The sequence below is a fragment of the Lissotriton helveticus genome, chromosome 3_1 (assembly GCF_964261635.1).
Source record: "Lissotriton helveticus chromosome 3_1, aLisHel1.1, whole genome shotgun sequence".
Classification (NCBI taxonomy): domain Eukaryota; kingdom Metazoa; phylum Chordata; class Amphibia; order Caudata; family Salamandridae; genus Lissotriton; species Lissotriton helveticus.
In genome coordinates, this window is record NC_136061.1 from 651,091,192 (window position 1) to 651,107,568 (window position 16,377).

Sequence of the window (16,377 nt, forward strand, 5' to 3'; positions counted from 1 at the left end):
TGAATCAGGCCCAGTGTATCTATGTTTATTAGGGCTGCAGTAGGGGGCAATTGAAAACATCATGGTAGCTACTTTCTAAGTGGGTACATAAACGTTCGCAGTCTTTGGAAAGAAGAACAGAATAACAGGGGTAAGGACCCTCATTTCTGGATAAATTGTGCCCTTTTGGTAAGGGACAATCATTTTTGATTTTTAGAGAATGGCCTTGTTTTGGTCATCTGTTTTAACACATGTGCCCCGGTCAGGGTCTCAAAGAGGAGCAGTGGTCCTGAGAGGAAGCGAGTTGCAGCATCAGGGACAGAAGTGTGCAATTCTGACACAAGAGGGGCCTTTCCATGAGACATAGTAACAGAGCATTCGTACAAGTAGATATATCTGGGTTGGATCAAGAAAATATAATTAAAGTAAAGTAACATGGAATCGATAATCAGAATTCTGGAACATGGGTTCAAGAACTGAAACTCTGACAACCTCTCCATAAAATGGATTTGGCATGAGGACTTGGAAAAGTTATTTCACCAAGCATAGGACTTTTTATACATGCATGTTTCATGAGCCAATGGGCTAGAGCTATCTGCAGTAGGCAGTGGATTAGGAAACGTTAGAAAGAGAGTAGAAGCCACAGAGGGCTGCTGGATACTGAGAAGTGGTAACGAGTTACCCTACGTGGCCATGCTGAAGAAATAGTAGTCAGCCATGATTCCTGACAGCAAATTGTCTTCAGGGAATGAACTGGGTACTCTGTGACATAAAGGACAAAGTCAATAGAGGAGTATTCCATAGGAAACAGAAGGCCTAAGTGTCCTCCACATTTGTCGAGTGGTGCAAGCAATTCTCATGTGCTTTAAGACCTTTGGTAGGTATCACTTAATTGGCTAAATAAGGTCAACAAAAGACTGAACAAAGGTACTTCGTATCATGCCTTTGGCAAACAGGCATTTAGAACTAGCCTGTGCTTAGAAGTAAAGAAGTGGATTCTACTTCTTCAACCCACAAAAAGCTTCACCATACATCTTGCTTCTGACAACCTGGTCACACAAGAGAAAGAACAACAGTGAAGCATGATCGTCTTCAGCCCAGATATCTCATACCACATTTCTATTTGACTTCTCTCAGCAGAAAAAACTGTAACCGTTCTCAAGCACTAGTACCTTTCATAGATTCGCATACTTGAATCTTCTCCAATTTTGAAGTGGGAGCCTCGGGGATCATGCTGAGCATTATAGAAAACATATTCCCATATAAACAACTACAAAATAGTACATGGTAAGTAACAATTCAACCTCATGTGAGAAGATCCACACTTCAACTAATGGGAAGGAAGGCCATGAACCGCAGTACTACTAGAGGTCATTACATCTCAGAGTTTCGACCATGTGATGCATCGTTATAAAATGAATACCAACAAGGGAGCTGAAAGAGGAGAAGAGGAAGGGTCGCATGTGAATATATGAAAGATACCAACGCGGGTGAGTTTTAAGTAACTCATTTCATAGATTCACATGCTTGAATCAGAACAACAAGAAGCATACATTACATTTTATTAAACAAAGGTGGGACCAAGGCTCACCTTATCAAAAACGGATGGAAAAACAGCTTGTACCACAGCTCAGTCCTTTGTTGCTTCTGTGTCCAGGCAGCAGCGCTTCATATATGTGTGGCAGCTTTTCTAGGTTGCCACCCTACAGTTGCCCATGAGCGGCACGCCTGTGTATAACAATTGAAGTCTCTGCTGCTTCTCTTGTGTTGTGTCACTTTGCTTTGGTCGACAGAAGCTTGCTGATAACAAATGGTTAGACTGCAGCCATCTATCTCTGAATCCCTTGTTTTGATGGAGGCCTACCTTTGTCTGGATGGCCAAAGGAGACGAAAAACTGATCAGAGTTCCTGAATTATTTTGCCTTAGCAAGGTAGAATTTCAAACATCTACCCACATTTAGGGAAAGTAGGACTCTCTCACTTCCATTAGATAGGACAGGGATTAAAGACTGCAAAATGAAATGCTCATTCAGGTGGAAACCTGTTGGTACCTGGGGCATAAATGAATGATTTTGCGCACAGAAACAGTTTGTCTTCACAAAATATAAGGTATGGTTCTTTAATTGTTAAAACCTGCAATTCTCCTATCTTCCTAGCAGACATAATAGCAAGTAATAAAGCGATTTTCCATGATATGTATTTCAATATTGCCTTACATATGCTCTTGAAAGCGCTGAGCAAGAGTTGAGAGACAACATTGATCAACTTCCTGGGAACTGGCATCTATCCTGACTGGAAATTATGCTCTGAAGAAGCCATTTAGAAATTATTTTATAACCCTACAGCAGAGTAGGGAGTAAGTCCAGCTGGTAACCGAATTTAGATATCGCTGGCAGAGACTATAGCTTGTTACATCACATGAGTTTACAACGCATGTGATTCCAACAGTCGTTTCATCAACCACATTGTTACATCGCAGTACCATTACAACGCAAGTCATTCCAACGACTTGCTCTAGGGGGCGTGCCAGATTTAGGAATGGTATAATTTACTATTCCAACTCAAGTGTGTGCAACAGTAGGGAAGGTGTTGGAATAGTAAATTATACTATTCCTTAGTTTAGAGCGCCCCCTAGAGCAAGTCATTGTAACAACTTGCGTTGTAATGGTACTGCGATGTAACACCGCGGTCGTTGTAACGGCCACGTTGTAATCGAATGTGTTGTAACTAATGCCATGTGATGGCTGTTTCCCCTGGCAATGGACCTTGAAGAAGCAATTAGTAAGGCCAGACTCAGCTAGTTGAAGAAGATATGGGAGCACCTGGCCCAGTAGTCAGCATAATGGATGTACTCCTTCAGAAGCACACTAGACACAGAAGCCTTTCAACTTTGCTAGATATGTCATATTTGTGGATGGGGCCTTAGCCTAAGCAATGATCTTTCTACATTTGTCCAAAATGTGTAAGTCTGTTAACCCATAGTGCTCATAAGCTAGGCTATCAAATCAAAGTGGAGCTTGGAACTGAGTAAAGTACATGCCTCCTCTGGCGTAAAAGGGGAATGAGCTGTTGCCTAAGTGAATTAGAGGTGCTGACTACATTTTCAGAAACTACGAGTACCAGTAATCCGTTTAACAAGCTGTTGCTAGGAGAATGACGGTGCAGTGTTCTAGTCTAACTTTCATGAAATAAATGAGCAATGGCAGAACAGGCCTGGCAAGCATTCCGTTCTGTGTCATAGAAAATGCATTTCCCGTTGTTCCTAGCTGCCAGTGTCTGCTGGCAAAAATACTGGCATTTTTTGTTCTCTTTTGTCATGAAGAGGTCGCGATTTGGATGTCCCATTGCCTTAACACTGAGCCCAGAGGTCCCTCGTTGAGCTTTCACTGGTAGCACTTACCTGCTAGACTGCACCCTTTTGTTCGTGACTTCAGGTAGATATTTTGCTTGAATGATATGCCGTTGAGATTAACCCATGCCCATAGTTGGTGGATCTCCTGAGGGGAGCGCCTGTGACTTCGTCCCGTCTTGCTTGAAAGTAAAATACATTGATGTTTTGGTTTCTGCCCTTATCAACACCAATTACTGTGAATCCTCAGAAAGAATGAGGCTAGGTTACTGCAAATCATTGTAAGCTAGAGAACATTTATGTGGAGCAACATCTCTTCTTGGCTCTAAAGGCCATATGTGGACAACTCCTCTTTCATGGAATCATTGGTGGTCATCACAAAACTGTAAGTATTTGGAATATCCGTCAGTTGTGTTCCTTTTGTCCATTCCACCAAGAGAGGCAAGACTTCACTCTACCAGTTATTTTTACAAGATCCTCAATAGATCCTCGAGACTGGGCCCAGTGTGAACCTAACTCTTCATGTGGAGGTCTCATAAGATGGTACCAGAAGAATGCAACTGCACATTCATTCCTAGAATAGATTTAAAGTTTTGAATCACTTTAGGATGAGGTTTCTGAATTTGATGTGCTGTCTTCTGATGGCGAGTGGCCCATTCATTCAAAATGTATGTTTTTTCCATTTGTGTACATAGGATGATTGTCACCTTCGTGATGGCTTTGCCACATTGACAGAAAGGTCGAGACAAGCCAAAGGGGAGACTGACAAATCTTTTTTGTTGCTGGATTTTATGCTAGGCAGCTAGATATGGGTTACATTGCGGTCCTATCTGAGATGAGCTGCCACTGGAACAAGACACTTTGTAAAAATGTGGGGTAAGACTGTAAATCAAAGGGAACTGTTATAATCTGCTATTAGTACAACCCGCCCTCCCCCTCCTTTCCTGGCTATTGTAGATTGTTCCATGCTTAGTGTTCCGGAGGTTCTACAGCTGCCTCCAGCTGACTGGAACCTGTGGTGGTGACTGGAAGCAATAAAGTTACCTGAACCTCCTTCCAGTGCACTTCATTTGTAACACTGGTGACGATCTGCTGTGTGGGGGCAGCTTCACCACCACCCTCATATTTTTCTCCCGTGACTGCAGTATATACTTTTAAATTTACTACTAAGGGGGCCGATTACGATCTACCTCGGAAGGGTATAGAACGCGATCTGGCCGGAAAAAGTACGAGCCAGAGTCGTGTTTTCCGACCCACCCATACAGCTGTACGAGTACAATGCGAGAAACGCAAAATCGCTGACCAAATCGTTTCTGGGTCCAAACCGCTCTGTACGTCTTGTCCGTAAGTAAACCGAGCCATGCAATAGAGGTGATTTCCAACCGAGCCAGTACGCTGCACGAGTCGGACAGCCAGATCGAGTCGGAGCCTCCGACACATAAAAGCTCCGGGAAGAGGACTTCGGGGGTCCGTGCCGGAGCCCCCAACACCCGTAGTCGTACGAGTCGATCACAGGGCAGGAGCCAAGGGTCCCCCCTACACATGCATGTACGGTGCGGGTGGCACAGACGCATCCCCACTACAGGGGGGGCCCTTGTACGCAACATACCTTTTTTGTCAATGGGAGCCTAAGTACGCGTCTTGACTTCAATGGGACTCCGAGCGACCCGTGTCTGTCAGCTCTTGTTTGCATTGTACTAGGGCGCTCGGAGCCCCGGAGCACGAGTCGGTCGGAAAGTCCTCCGAATCTGAGTCGGACGGAGCCTTCTCCCGGCAAGATCGGAATCGGCCCTTAAGAGTGAGACTGTTTTTATTTTTCTCAATTTCCCAAAGGTCGTCCCTTATCTAATTTTAGAGGATCCTTCCATCCATCATTATTGACCTTCTTGTCAAAATTATTCTATTTTCACCTCTTGCTTTGAGAACTTGGAACCTGGGGTGGCATTTCATGCATTTTTTGAATTTTTTCTTCTTCATTATTGTGAACGCTGTCTTTCCTATGGCTTCACATTACAATATGAACTTTGAAATCAACCAGTGTTCTCAAGACTTCTTGAAACTGAGGAACCTGATTTCAATGACTGAGACTGTAAGAGGATGCATTAAGACGGGAAGAGAAAAGTCTTTAGGTGATGTCCAAAGAGAAGAAGGACAGACTCAGATCACAGAGCAAAGGGCAGGGAGTTCTATGCCTGGGCTGCAGTGACTGAGAAAGCTCAGTTGCCACAAGAAGCAATTTTAGTTTTGGGACTTTTGAGCAGTAATTAGGTATCAGATTGTGCAAGTTTTTGTACCACTCAAACTTAGAGGCAATACATTTTGGGGGTGGTTGATAGTTCCAGCTTATGGAGAGGCAACAACACTGTGTAATGATTCATGATAAACAATCAATTCATACGTTTAACAGGACACATCTTCCAGAAATGTTCAACTTGTAGTAAAAGTGGAATTCTTTATTTATCGTCTTTGAAAAAAACAGCAAATAGCCAATGTATTTTGCTCTCTAACACTGAGAGCTTTATCAGTGTAATATATTCCAATTATAAGAATAGTTTCAAGCAACTTTGCAGAAAATGAATACAGTGGAAGGTTTCATGTGGGGATATGATACCCACTGGCTCGCAGTTCAATTATAAGTTCTACAACTGTTCAAGTATAAGTTCTACAACTGCGATGGCTCCCTGTGAGAGAAAAAGACAGGCTCTGGTCACACGAGGAACGAGAACAAATGAAAATAAAGAATATGCTCATTTGTTAGAAACTCCAGAAATGTTGCAGGGCAGAAAATCCAAAAAACACAGTACATTTATTTGCTGAAAGGCTAGCAAAGGAAAATAAAGGCCAGCAACGAGGCTTAGGGTCTCTCCGCCTTGGTGTGTGCCTTGATAGTCTGAAAAGTATCACTGGTGTACTTACCAAAGAAGAATGCATTGTCAATTAAATTTGTGCCGACACCTCTGGTCAGAAGGATATATGCGCAAACTTCTGGTCAGAAGGAAACACTTGAAAGCTCTAGTTGTCTCCTCAAGACAATTCCATTCACAGGTTGGTTGTATTTTGAGTTGGCTACACCCTTTATTTACAACCTCCAAGTGTGATCAACCTCACTTCTGCTCGGCAATGTACAGATTGACTTAATATTCACATGCATCAGGAAGCACTTGTCACAATACTTCAAATCATGATTGGAAACTAAGCACCAAAGGCAGACGTTGTGTGAATTTGTGACCAACATCTGCCTCCCGGCGCTGCAGCATGGTTTAAATCCTGTAGTCTTCAGAAGGTATATTTTCCCTAGCACATAGTCTAGTTTAAATATTTTTTTTAGTTAGAGAAGTCATGACTACAGAGCTTCAGAATCATATTGCAAGGCGTGAAAAAAGAGAAACTGGGTCTGTAAGAAGTAGTGGTGCCTATTTATGGCTCCTCATCATTATAACTAGAGGCGATACAAAGCTGCAATAGAGCCTGAGGGAGCCACCTACTAGAGGGAGCTATTGCAGAAAGGTTTCCATATTCATGCTTGCACCTGGGAGAGATTAAATTGGAGAGTAATTTGCAGTTAGAAGTATCCATGAGAAACTTGGATAAACAAGTATGAAGAAATGTGGAGAAACATTAACACTTTATGCAGGTCTATTAAAAAAACCAACAGAGCAGAAAAAAGACACACAGACTCTGAAATCACACAGCTCTATAAGCCCACGGCAATTTCAGAAGCGCATACTCAAATTTATTGTAATAAACCAAAGGATAACAAAGGAAGAGAACACTACCTCTCATCAGAGAATAACTCTATGCAGTGCATACCTGGACCTCCCTGCGGGTGAAGTTTGGCTGGGATTGGCTGGTAAGACGCTAGTGGCACCACAAATGCCTCCATAACCTTACAGCTTATAATGCCATAACGCTGCTTGTTGTTGAGGTAAGCATACAGCAAGGAATATGCATGGGCATCCTTTGTGTCACTGGGGATAAAACGCATGATGCTCATGTCCTAGATGACAACAAGAGACAAACATGGGCAACAGTGTTTGAGAAAAGGAGAGAAAAAACATCAAAAATGGAATTGCAGAGACATCATATCTGAAAATGGAGTGCATTTCAAGCATATCATAACCAGACACCTCTTACTGATGTTTTAAACAAAATAAGTATTACTGTTCCTCAGAATTAAGTCCTGATCTTCAATCTATCAACCAGACATTCACATATGGAATCAGATACTGATAAACACTTTGTGAAGTTATGCCAATTTTGGTTACACCGGGCTGAATCTGTCAGAGGGTCTACAGCAACAAGTGCTTGCTCACCTACTTTTGCTCCCCGCTGCTGCGTCCCCAGCACCCCCGCCCCTGCCCAGCGTGCCACTCCCGCCTCCCAGCTGCTCCCCTCCCCCAACCACTACTTAATGGTGGCTGTTGCGTGGCAAGAAGAGCAAGCCCTATGACCTCCTGGTCAGAGTCATTGCTCTCGCCGCGCAGCTCCACCGTTGTGGATCTGCCCTTTAGCGCAGCTCAAGCACCTTACCAGGTAGGTATTCGAGGCCCTCCTCCACCCGCAGGCTCCTGCCTGCACCTCATGCCTGGTGGTCTAGTGGAAGAGCTTGCTCTTCTGCTAGTTCGCTTTGTGTGTGTAATCTTTTCTCTGTTTGATTTTTTCCTATTTGCATTTTCTCTGTTTGCCTTTATTTATTTCCCTCTTTTTTCTGTTTGCCTTTCTTTTCTCTGCTTTCCTTCTTCAATGCCTCTTTCCCTCCCCTTCACTCCCCGCAGCTGCTGCCCCCGCAGCCCCTCCCCCCAGCGTGCCGCTTCCGCCTCCCAGCTGCTCACCATCTCCCCGACCCCAGCTTAATGGCGGCCGAGCGAAAGGCAAGTCTGTCTGCGCCCGTTGAAGACCCTGGTCCCACGAACTCCTGCCGGTACGACCCCAGCACCCTCCACGTACTCAACCCTGGACGCAACAACTACTGCCAGCTCTCGAAGGTGAGCAGCACCCAAGGCCCAATCTCCTGCCGACACTTACGCCGCACCCTCACCCGCTTCCGGACCCAGGCAGCTACCCCCAACACACCGGACGCCGCTGCACACAAGCCACTGAGCTGCATCCTCCTGAACATATGCTCCCTGCATAGACACGCCGTAGAAATCTGGGACCTCCTGAACACTCACAAGCTCAATGTTGCCTCGCTCACAGAGACCTGGACCAACGCCAGCTCCGCACCTGACATCGCAACTGCTCTCGCCAACGGTTACAAGATCCTGAGGAAAGACAGCCCAGGAAGAGACCTCGCCATCGTTGACAAGAGTTCCCTCCGACTCGGACGACGCCTCGCCCCCCATGGAACACATCCACTTCCAGATCAATCCAAACCCCAGAATGACCCGCTGTGTAACACTAGCCTACAGACCTCCTGGACCCCTCAAGCCCTTCACCAACGTTATTGCAGACCACATCACACCCCACTCCCTCACCTCAACAGACTACATACTTCTTGGAGACCTGGACTTCCACCTGGACAACCACCGCAGTCCCAACACCACCGCCCTCCTGGAGAACCTCACCAGCATAGGATTGAGGCAACTTGTCTCCACCCCCACTCACACAGCAAGACACACACTTGACCCAATCTTCGCCCGCAGAAACAAAATTCGCTTCAGCCACACCACGGAGCTGCTCTGGACAGACCACCACTGCATCCATTTCTCCTTCACAAAACCCAGAGCGCATTAGCGCACGTTGGACCCCACACCCAGAGGCTGGCAAAAAGGTTCTCCGAAGAAAACCTCCACACTCACCTGCACTCCTCCCCTACTACGATAGATGGCAACACAGCGACAAGCAACCTCCACCATTCAATCGCCAACTGCGTCAACACTCTTGCCCCCCTCCAGAACACCATGAGACGACACAACAAGAAAGTCAACTGGTTCACCACGGATCTCTGTGAATTCAAGCACTCCTGCCGACAACTGGAGAAGAAGTAGAGAAACTGCAAAACCCTGAAAGCACATTCCGCCTACAAAGCAGCCATCACAGCACACAACCAACTCATCAAATTTACAAAGAAAAACTTCAACCAAGACAGAATTCTCTCCTAAGCCCATAACTCCAAGGAACTCTTCACCATCATACAGGAATTCACCAAACCGGACAGCGAAACAACTGAAGTCCCTCCCTCCCAAGACCTCAGACACAAACTCAGCTCCTTCTTTCACCTCAAGATCAAGACGCTCTATGACAACTTCGGCGACCAAGACCACGATACTGCCTCAACCCCAACCCCCAATGACGCCATCCAACAGACCGTTCTCACCTGGAGCCCTCTCACCACAGAAGACACCTTAAAGACAATAAAATGTATTCACTCTAGAGCACCTACTGACCCCTGCGAGCTGCACATCTTCCACAGGGCCGCCACTGCTATCGCACTCGAGCTATGCCAAACTATCAACTACCCCCCTCAAGACCGCCACATTCCCCGATGACTGGAAAGACGTCAAAGTCACCCCTGTCCTAAAGAAGCCCTTCGCAGAGCCGACATACCTCAAGAACATCAGGTCCATCTCTCTGCTCTCTTTCTCCACCAAAGTCATTGAAAAGGTCGTCAACACCCAGATAGCCTTCGACACCGTCTCCCATCGCACACTAGCCACCAGGCTCCAAGACGCTGGCATCCTGAGAAATAGCACCAGACTGGATGCAATCTTTCCTCTCAGGCAGAACAAAGAGAGAATAAGACTACCGCCCTTTCTCTCACAACCGACAGATACCAGATGCAGAGCACCCCAAAGCCCCTCCCTCATCCCCACGCTCTTCAACATCTACAAGGCCCACCTCACAACCATCGTCAGAAACCAGGGACTTAACATCGTCTCATACGTCGAAGTCACCCAGCTAATCCCCTCCCTCACTAAGGAACCCAACACCACCAGACACAATTTCCAAGAAGGGATGAAAGCTGTCGCGACTTGGATGTGCAACAACTGCCTGAAGCTCAATGCGGAGAAAACAGAAGTCCTCATCCTCGGCTCCACCCCCTTCGCATGGCACAACATCTGGTGGACCCACGCCCTCGGAAACCCACCCACTCCAACGGACCATGCACACAACCTCGGATTCATACTCGACTCTTCACTCACCATGAATCGCCAGATCAGTGCTGTATCCTCTGCATGCTTACACACCCTCCACATACTTCGCAAAACATTCAAGTGAATCCCCCGACTCCAGGAAAACCGTCACCCATGTACTCATCGCCAGCAGACTGGACTATGGAAACGCTCTCTACGCCGGAGTCAACAAAAAACTCCTCCGTAAAATTCAGATCGTTCAGAATGCCGCAGCCAGACTTACCCTCGACACCCCACGACATGACTGCATCACCCAACACCTCAGCAGCCTCCACTGGCCTCCCTTCAAAAGAAGAATAACCTTCAAACTGCTCACACATACCTACAAAGCCCTCCACAACACCAGATCCCAATACCTCAATGACCGAATCGCCTTCCATGCTGCTAAGAGAAACCTCAGCTCAACCGACCTTGCCTTAGCCACCGTCCCTTGTTTATACAGGACCAGAGGAGGCAGATGATCCTTCTCCTACCTCACAGCCATGACCTGGAACAAACTTCCCCTTCACCTTCTACGAAGCCCGACACTGCACCAATTCAGAAAGGACCTCAAGGCCTGGCTCTTCAGATGACTCCAAAGGAGCTGCTCACAACACCCCCTCCTTTAGCACCTTGAGAACCTCACGGGTGAGTAATGTGCTTTACAATACCCTGATTGATTGATTGCTCAGTAGTTGAACAAGCAGCTCATGTACAGCCAGGTTCTTCTTGCAGATGCCTCCATCACACAGAATCTCAGCCAGTGCCATACAGTTTGTTCACTTGAGAAATGTGCGGAACCCTCCACAAGTTGTCAGTCAACAAAATGTTTAGCCTCCTGATAAGCCCCTTTATCAATAAGACATCTAAAACAGCCCTTGCCTTTTCCATGTTGAAGAGGACATCTAACAACAAAATGAAAGTCGGGGATGGATGGGGGTAGTGACAGAAAACATGCATGCAGAATTCTCACCGGATGCATGGGAGTTTGAGCAAAAGGCACCATCTTCTCCTAATAACTCATCAGTGGAAGGATCAAAGGGTGTGACAAGAGCCATTTTTGTCACATTAACTAAAACCTTTAACTTTGATAACCTATTACCTATTGTAATAGTACTAGACTGGTATGGCAATATGTTAGAAATTTCCATTATAGTCATAAGCACTGAATAGTCCCGCTTACATGCAGGGACCTCAGAGCAGTTAATATAGTGTAGAGGATTGCCTGTCTTCAGGAAGGCCTGCAAAGTCCCTTAAGAAAGAGACAGAAAATGCAGCCTAAATACCTAGGCTTCAATGGCCAGAGTCTTCATCATGAAGACAAAAAAGGGCAGGAATAAGGAATTTGAGGATAATTTGAGATGATTTGCAAACATCATTAAAAATCCTTAACAAACACTTTTTTATGATAGAACTAAAGGAGAGCAGGATGAAGCAGCCTCATAGGCTGTCATTATATGTCTAAAAAAGACACTGTGCCTTTAAGAACAGGGACACCACCAGTATACCGTCATGCACAGCAGGAGGCAGTTACTTCAGTTCTTTTTGAAGGCAATGTGTGAACAGATACAGATTATAGGAATACCTCTGTCTATTCCACTGGGGAGGTGTTTGGTTGCTTATGACTATAATGAAAATTACCCTACGAGAGAACAGAAGTTACAGATAAGAAACTATTCCTTCTCTCGTAGGGGATTTCCATTGTCAGTCATAAGTGCTGAATAGAGTAGCAAGCCCATCCTCATATAGAGCAGTGGAGGACAAAGACGATAAACTGGCAAGGTGAAAAGAAAGATTTCTGAGGGAAGCATGCCATACTTAAGCATCTGCTCTAGAATCAGGAACTAGGCAGTAGTGCTCGGTGAATGTATGTATTGATTTCCAGGTAGCTGCTTTACAGATTTCTGGAATAGGGTTATTGCATAGTAAAGCAGCAGTGCTGCTTTATAGATTTCTGGAATGGGGATATTGTAGAGTAAAACAACAGTAGCTGCTTTCCCAGTAGTGGAGTGTGCTTTAGGTATAGCTGAGAGAGTTTTGCTAGCCTTTTGGGAGCGAGAAAAAATGCAAGACACTATCCTTTGTGTAAAGGATTGCCTGGTGGTAGCTGTAGTTGATATAAAATTGGTCCGAATTCAGGATGGCTCATGTTTTGTCTAACTCTCATATCCAGGGAATGAAGAGTTGTTTCTGCTGGAATTGAGGGATTCTGAGCAAATGTTAGTAATGAGATTGTCTGGTTGACATGGAAGTCCGAAACAAACATAGGGAGGAACTTTGGGTGAGCTCTCATAACCACTTTGCTAGAATATAATACAGTGTATGGTTCATGGTTCAAGCAGAGTGCTTGGATCTCGCTAACCCTGCAGGCAGATGTTATTGCCACAAGGAAAGCAGTTTTTCAAGGCAAGTGTTGGAGAGATGCCTTGTGTATGGGCACGAAGGGGTCCTAAATAAGGCGGGAAAGGACTAAATCAAGCTTCCATGGAGTCGAAGGGTGACTGATGGGAGGAAAAACCTTCTGCAAACCCTCTAGGAAATCCTTGGTGACATAGATTCTGAAAAAAGGTGTTTGTGAAGGACATATTCTGTAGGCAGTAAGAGCTGCCAGGTGAACCTTTGTAGAAGAAAATAGCAATCCAGATTTTGCCAAAAGGAGTAAGAATGGAAGAATGACACCTTCCAGGCAAGTTGTAGGGTCCTCGTTCTTAGGCGAACACCATTTGCAAAATCTATTCCATTAGAATGCATATACGGAATGTGTGGAAGGCTGCTTAGCTTCTTTGAGGATCTCCATGCAGTCCTGCAGCAGATTCAAATGTCCATACTGCACTAGCTCAGGAGCCATGCTGCCCAAATCAAAGAGGATAGATTGAGGTGTACCATGTGGCCTCATATTTCGTCAGTAGTTCTGGTCTGCATGGCAGCTGTAGATGTGGACGGACAGACTGATGAAGGAGGTCCTTGAACCACATGGACGTGGCCCCCCGGAGCTATGAGGATCATCTTGGTTGTGGATTGAAACTACTTGATGAGGACTGCCAGGATCAGGGGAATCAGCAGAAAAGCGTAGAGAAATTGCCAGACCAGTTGATCCACAGGGCATTCACCAAAGTCCCTGGCTGGAAAAAAACGTGCTGCGAAGCTTTGCCATTTGCTGTTTTCTGCAGTGGTGAAAAAGTAGATGGCATGAGTTCCTCACCGTTGAAAGATGCTTTGGACAATGTTGTTGTTTAAGACCCATTTGTGGATTTCTTGCAGGAGTCTGCTTGAACATTTTAGACACCTGGAAGGTGAGTTGTCATGAGTGTCCCTGGTTGGAAGCCACTTCCAGATTGTCTGGAACTTGTGTGACAAGGGCCTGGACCTTGTCCCTCGCTGCTGGTTGAGATAGTACATGGTTGTGGTGTTGTCTGTCTAAACAAGCAGGGAGTGGGATCTGAATGACGGATGAAATTCCGTCAGCGTCAGTCAGACTGCGCACAGCTCGAGGAGTTTGATATTATGTTGATACTGTGACCATTGCCCTGGATTTGGAAGTAATCCATGTAAGCTACGCATCCCAGTAGTGAGTCATCCTTGATTATGGTTTAGGAAGAATCTGATCAAATGGGGGTACCTCAAAATAGATTGGTTGGAGAACACCACCATTCAGGAACAGCTTTGCATGAAGGTATAGTTATTTACTATGAACCTCAAGAACTTTCGATGCTTTCTGGTGATTGGTATATCCCCCTGGTGTAATTGAGGCTACATTTGGTGTAATGCCAGCATCCAGAACTTTTCGCGCCTGATCAACTTATTGGCTATTTTGAGGTCGACAATGGGTCTGAATTCGTTCTTGTCTTTCTTCTTGAAGAGAAAGTACCTGAATAAATGCCTGGAACCAGGTTACTCCGCCACATTTTGTAAGAGGATGTTGACCTCTGCTCGTAACAATAGGCGTTGGAAACTGGATGATGTTGGAGGTACCTATGGTGTTTTGCCACTCTGACTGATAATGTCAGATGCTTCGCCCACCGGAGTGGGTAACAGAAGAGAGGGAAGTAATGATTCAGGATTTTGACACGGAAGGTGGCTTCCTCCCTGGAACAGGTTCTTGGGTAGATCTCCCTCTAGGATTCCATTGTTGGTATGACTGGTAGGGATGCGGGTGTTGTTGTGCACAGCTTTTCTGGCAGCCCTGATACCAGTGAGGGGCTAGAACCCTCTGGGAATAGAAGTGGTGTTGGTATGGTTGGAAAGATTTCATCTGTTCCCTAGGTGTCCATTTCCATATTCATCCATGCCATCTCATTGTCAGCATGGGTTTCAAATAGAGTGGTGTCAGAGAATGGCAGATTCATTATTCTTTACTGCGATTTTCGCTTCAGGGAGTACCTTCAAATAGCAACGCTGTAGCAGTACTTGTGCACTGCTAATAAGGAAGAGTCTGTTGTAGTACTGATAATCTGATTTCATTCAGGATTTCCACAGTACCCTGTCATATCTGCCCAGTAGGGCAGTGATGCTGGCTGCTTTAAAGGTGGTTGCTGCTGTGCCACACACTTTATGGCCCACATCGTCCAGCTTCCGACTCTCCTTATCGGGAAGTACTGTAGAAGTGGGGGTAGTGGCATGCGGTTAATTGCCGCTACCACAGTCACGGAGTTTGCTGTAGGATCCATGCAGAGGACAGCTGAATCCTGCTATGGAGGATGGCACTTCTTTTAAAGCCTGGATGGTGCTGTTTTAACAGAGGATGGTGTCAGGAACAGATCCAAGCAGGTTCAAGGAGACCTGGTACTAAAGGTAGCAAAGAGCCTGATGCTGACCTGTGTTGTAGAGTCTCAAAAATGACTGATGTTGTTGGTGTTGGAGTCGACATCCGTTTGTCACTTTCCTCATGAGGACTTCTGAAATGTGGTGACATCATCCACCAGTTATATCTGTGGAGGTGGAGAGTCAGAAAGTGTTGGGGAATAACGTCCAGTAGAAGTAGAGGGCATGTGTCTTGACAGAGAAAGTGAATTATGATGATGATGGTTTTGGTGGTGGGAGCACCTAGAAGAGGTAGAGGTGTGCCTTGAGCTGTGTTGATGCCATCTAGAATGATGGTTCGACTTTGAATGAGATCTGGATAGTCGAGTGACCGGTACCAGTGGAGCTGGAGGCAGTGGTGGAGGAGCTGCAGTTAGACGTTGTGTTGAAGGAGGCGGTGGCGGAAGTGAAGGAGGAGGAGAAGATGGCTGGACTCCTGAAGATGGAGAAAAGGCTCTAGAGTACTCCCAATCTGGGGAGGTGTAGATACTTCTTCTCTTTGTTCTAGCCTCCTGTAGCTTGAACAATGTCGAAAGAGTTCTTGACGGTGCCTCAACATCGATCTACGCCAGTGCCTTGATGTGGACCTGGATCTCGACATCGATTGTCTCCTCAACAGGTCAGTGCCATACCTCTCGACGCCGATGATCTTTTTTTTTTTTTTAAACAAATTTTATTTGTCAAGTTGCACATATATTGCAGGGCTCCGCACTCCAGAGACAACTGCACAATCCAACTATACAATTATGATGACTTTGAATTTTGTACTTAATATCCAAACACATCCCAACAACACCTCCCATCCCCCCCATCCCACTGATCGCACCAGATCCACATAGTCCTGTCCACCGCATAGAGATACAGCACGAAGGGCAAGCCCCTCTGGGCCCCAGTAGCATGCCCCCACAGTCTAAAAGTATGCATACATACTATCCCACCAGATTGACCTCTGTCACCGGTGGCGGGTCCAACAACAGTCCACAATAATCCACCCACCGCTTCCAAATCTTGTAGTGTTTGCATGGGCACCCCCTAGAGAACAAAAATAGGTTGTTCTAGTCCCATACAGAAGTCGAGCCCATTCTTCCATGCGATGGGGCCCCTGGCGCCTGCCATGCCTTAGCGATATCCCTTTTC

The 16,377-nt window shown here is 45.9% G+C and overlaps 1 protein-coding gene across 11 annotated transcripts in view; it reads right to left on the reverse strand.

Moving 5' to 3' along the window:
* SPOCD1 (SPOC domain containing 1) overlaps window positions 1-16,377 on the reverse strand; it is an 858,027-nt gene that overhangs the window by 128,732 nt on the left and 712,918 nt on the right. For all 11 annotated transcript variants that reach the window (XM_078680658.1, XM_078680660.1, XM_078680665.1 and 8 more), the window contains one exon: window positions 7,139-7,325. In XM_078680658.1, the coding sequence (XP_078536784.1) occupies window positions 7,139-7,325 (187 nt within the window). The remainder of the gene's footprint in view (window positions 1-7,138; window positions 7,326-16,377) is intronic.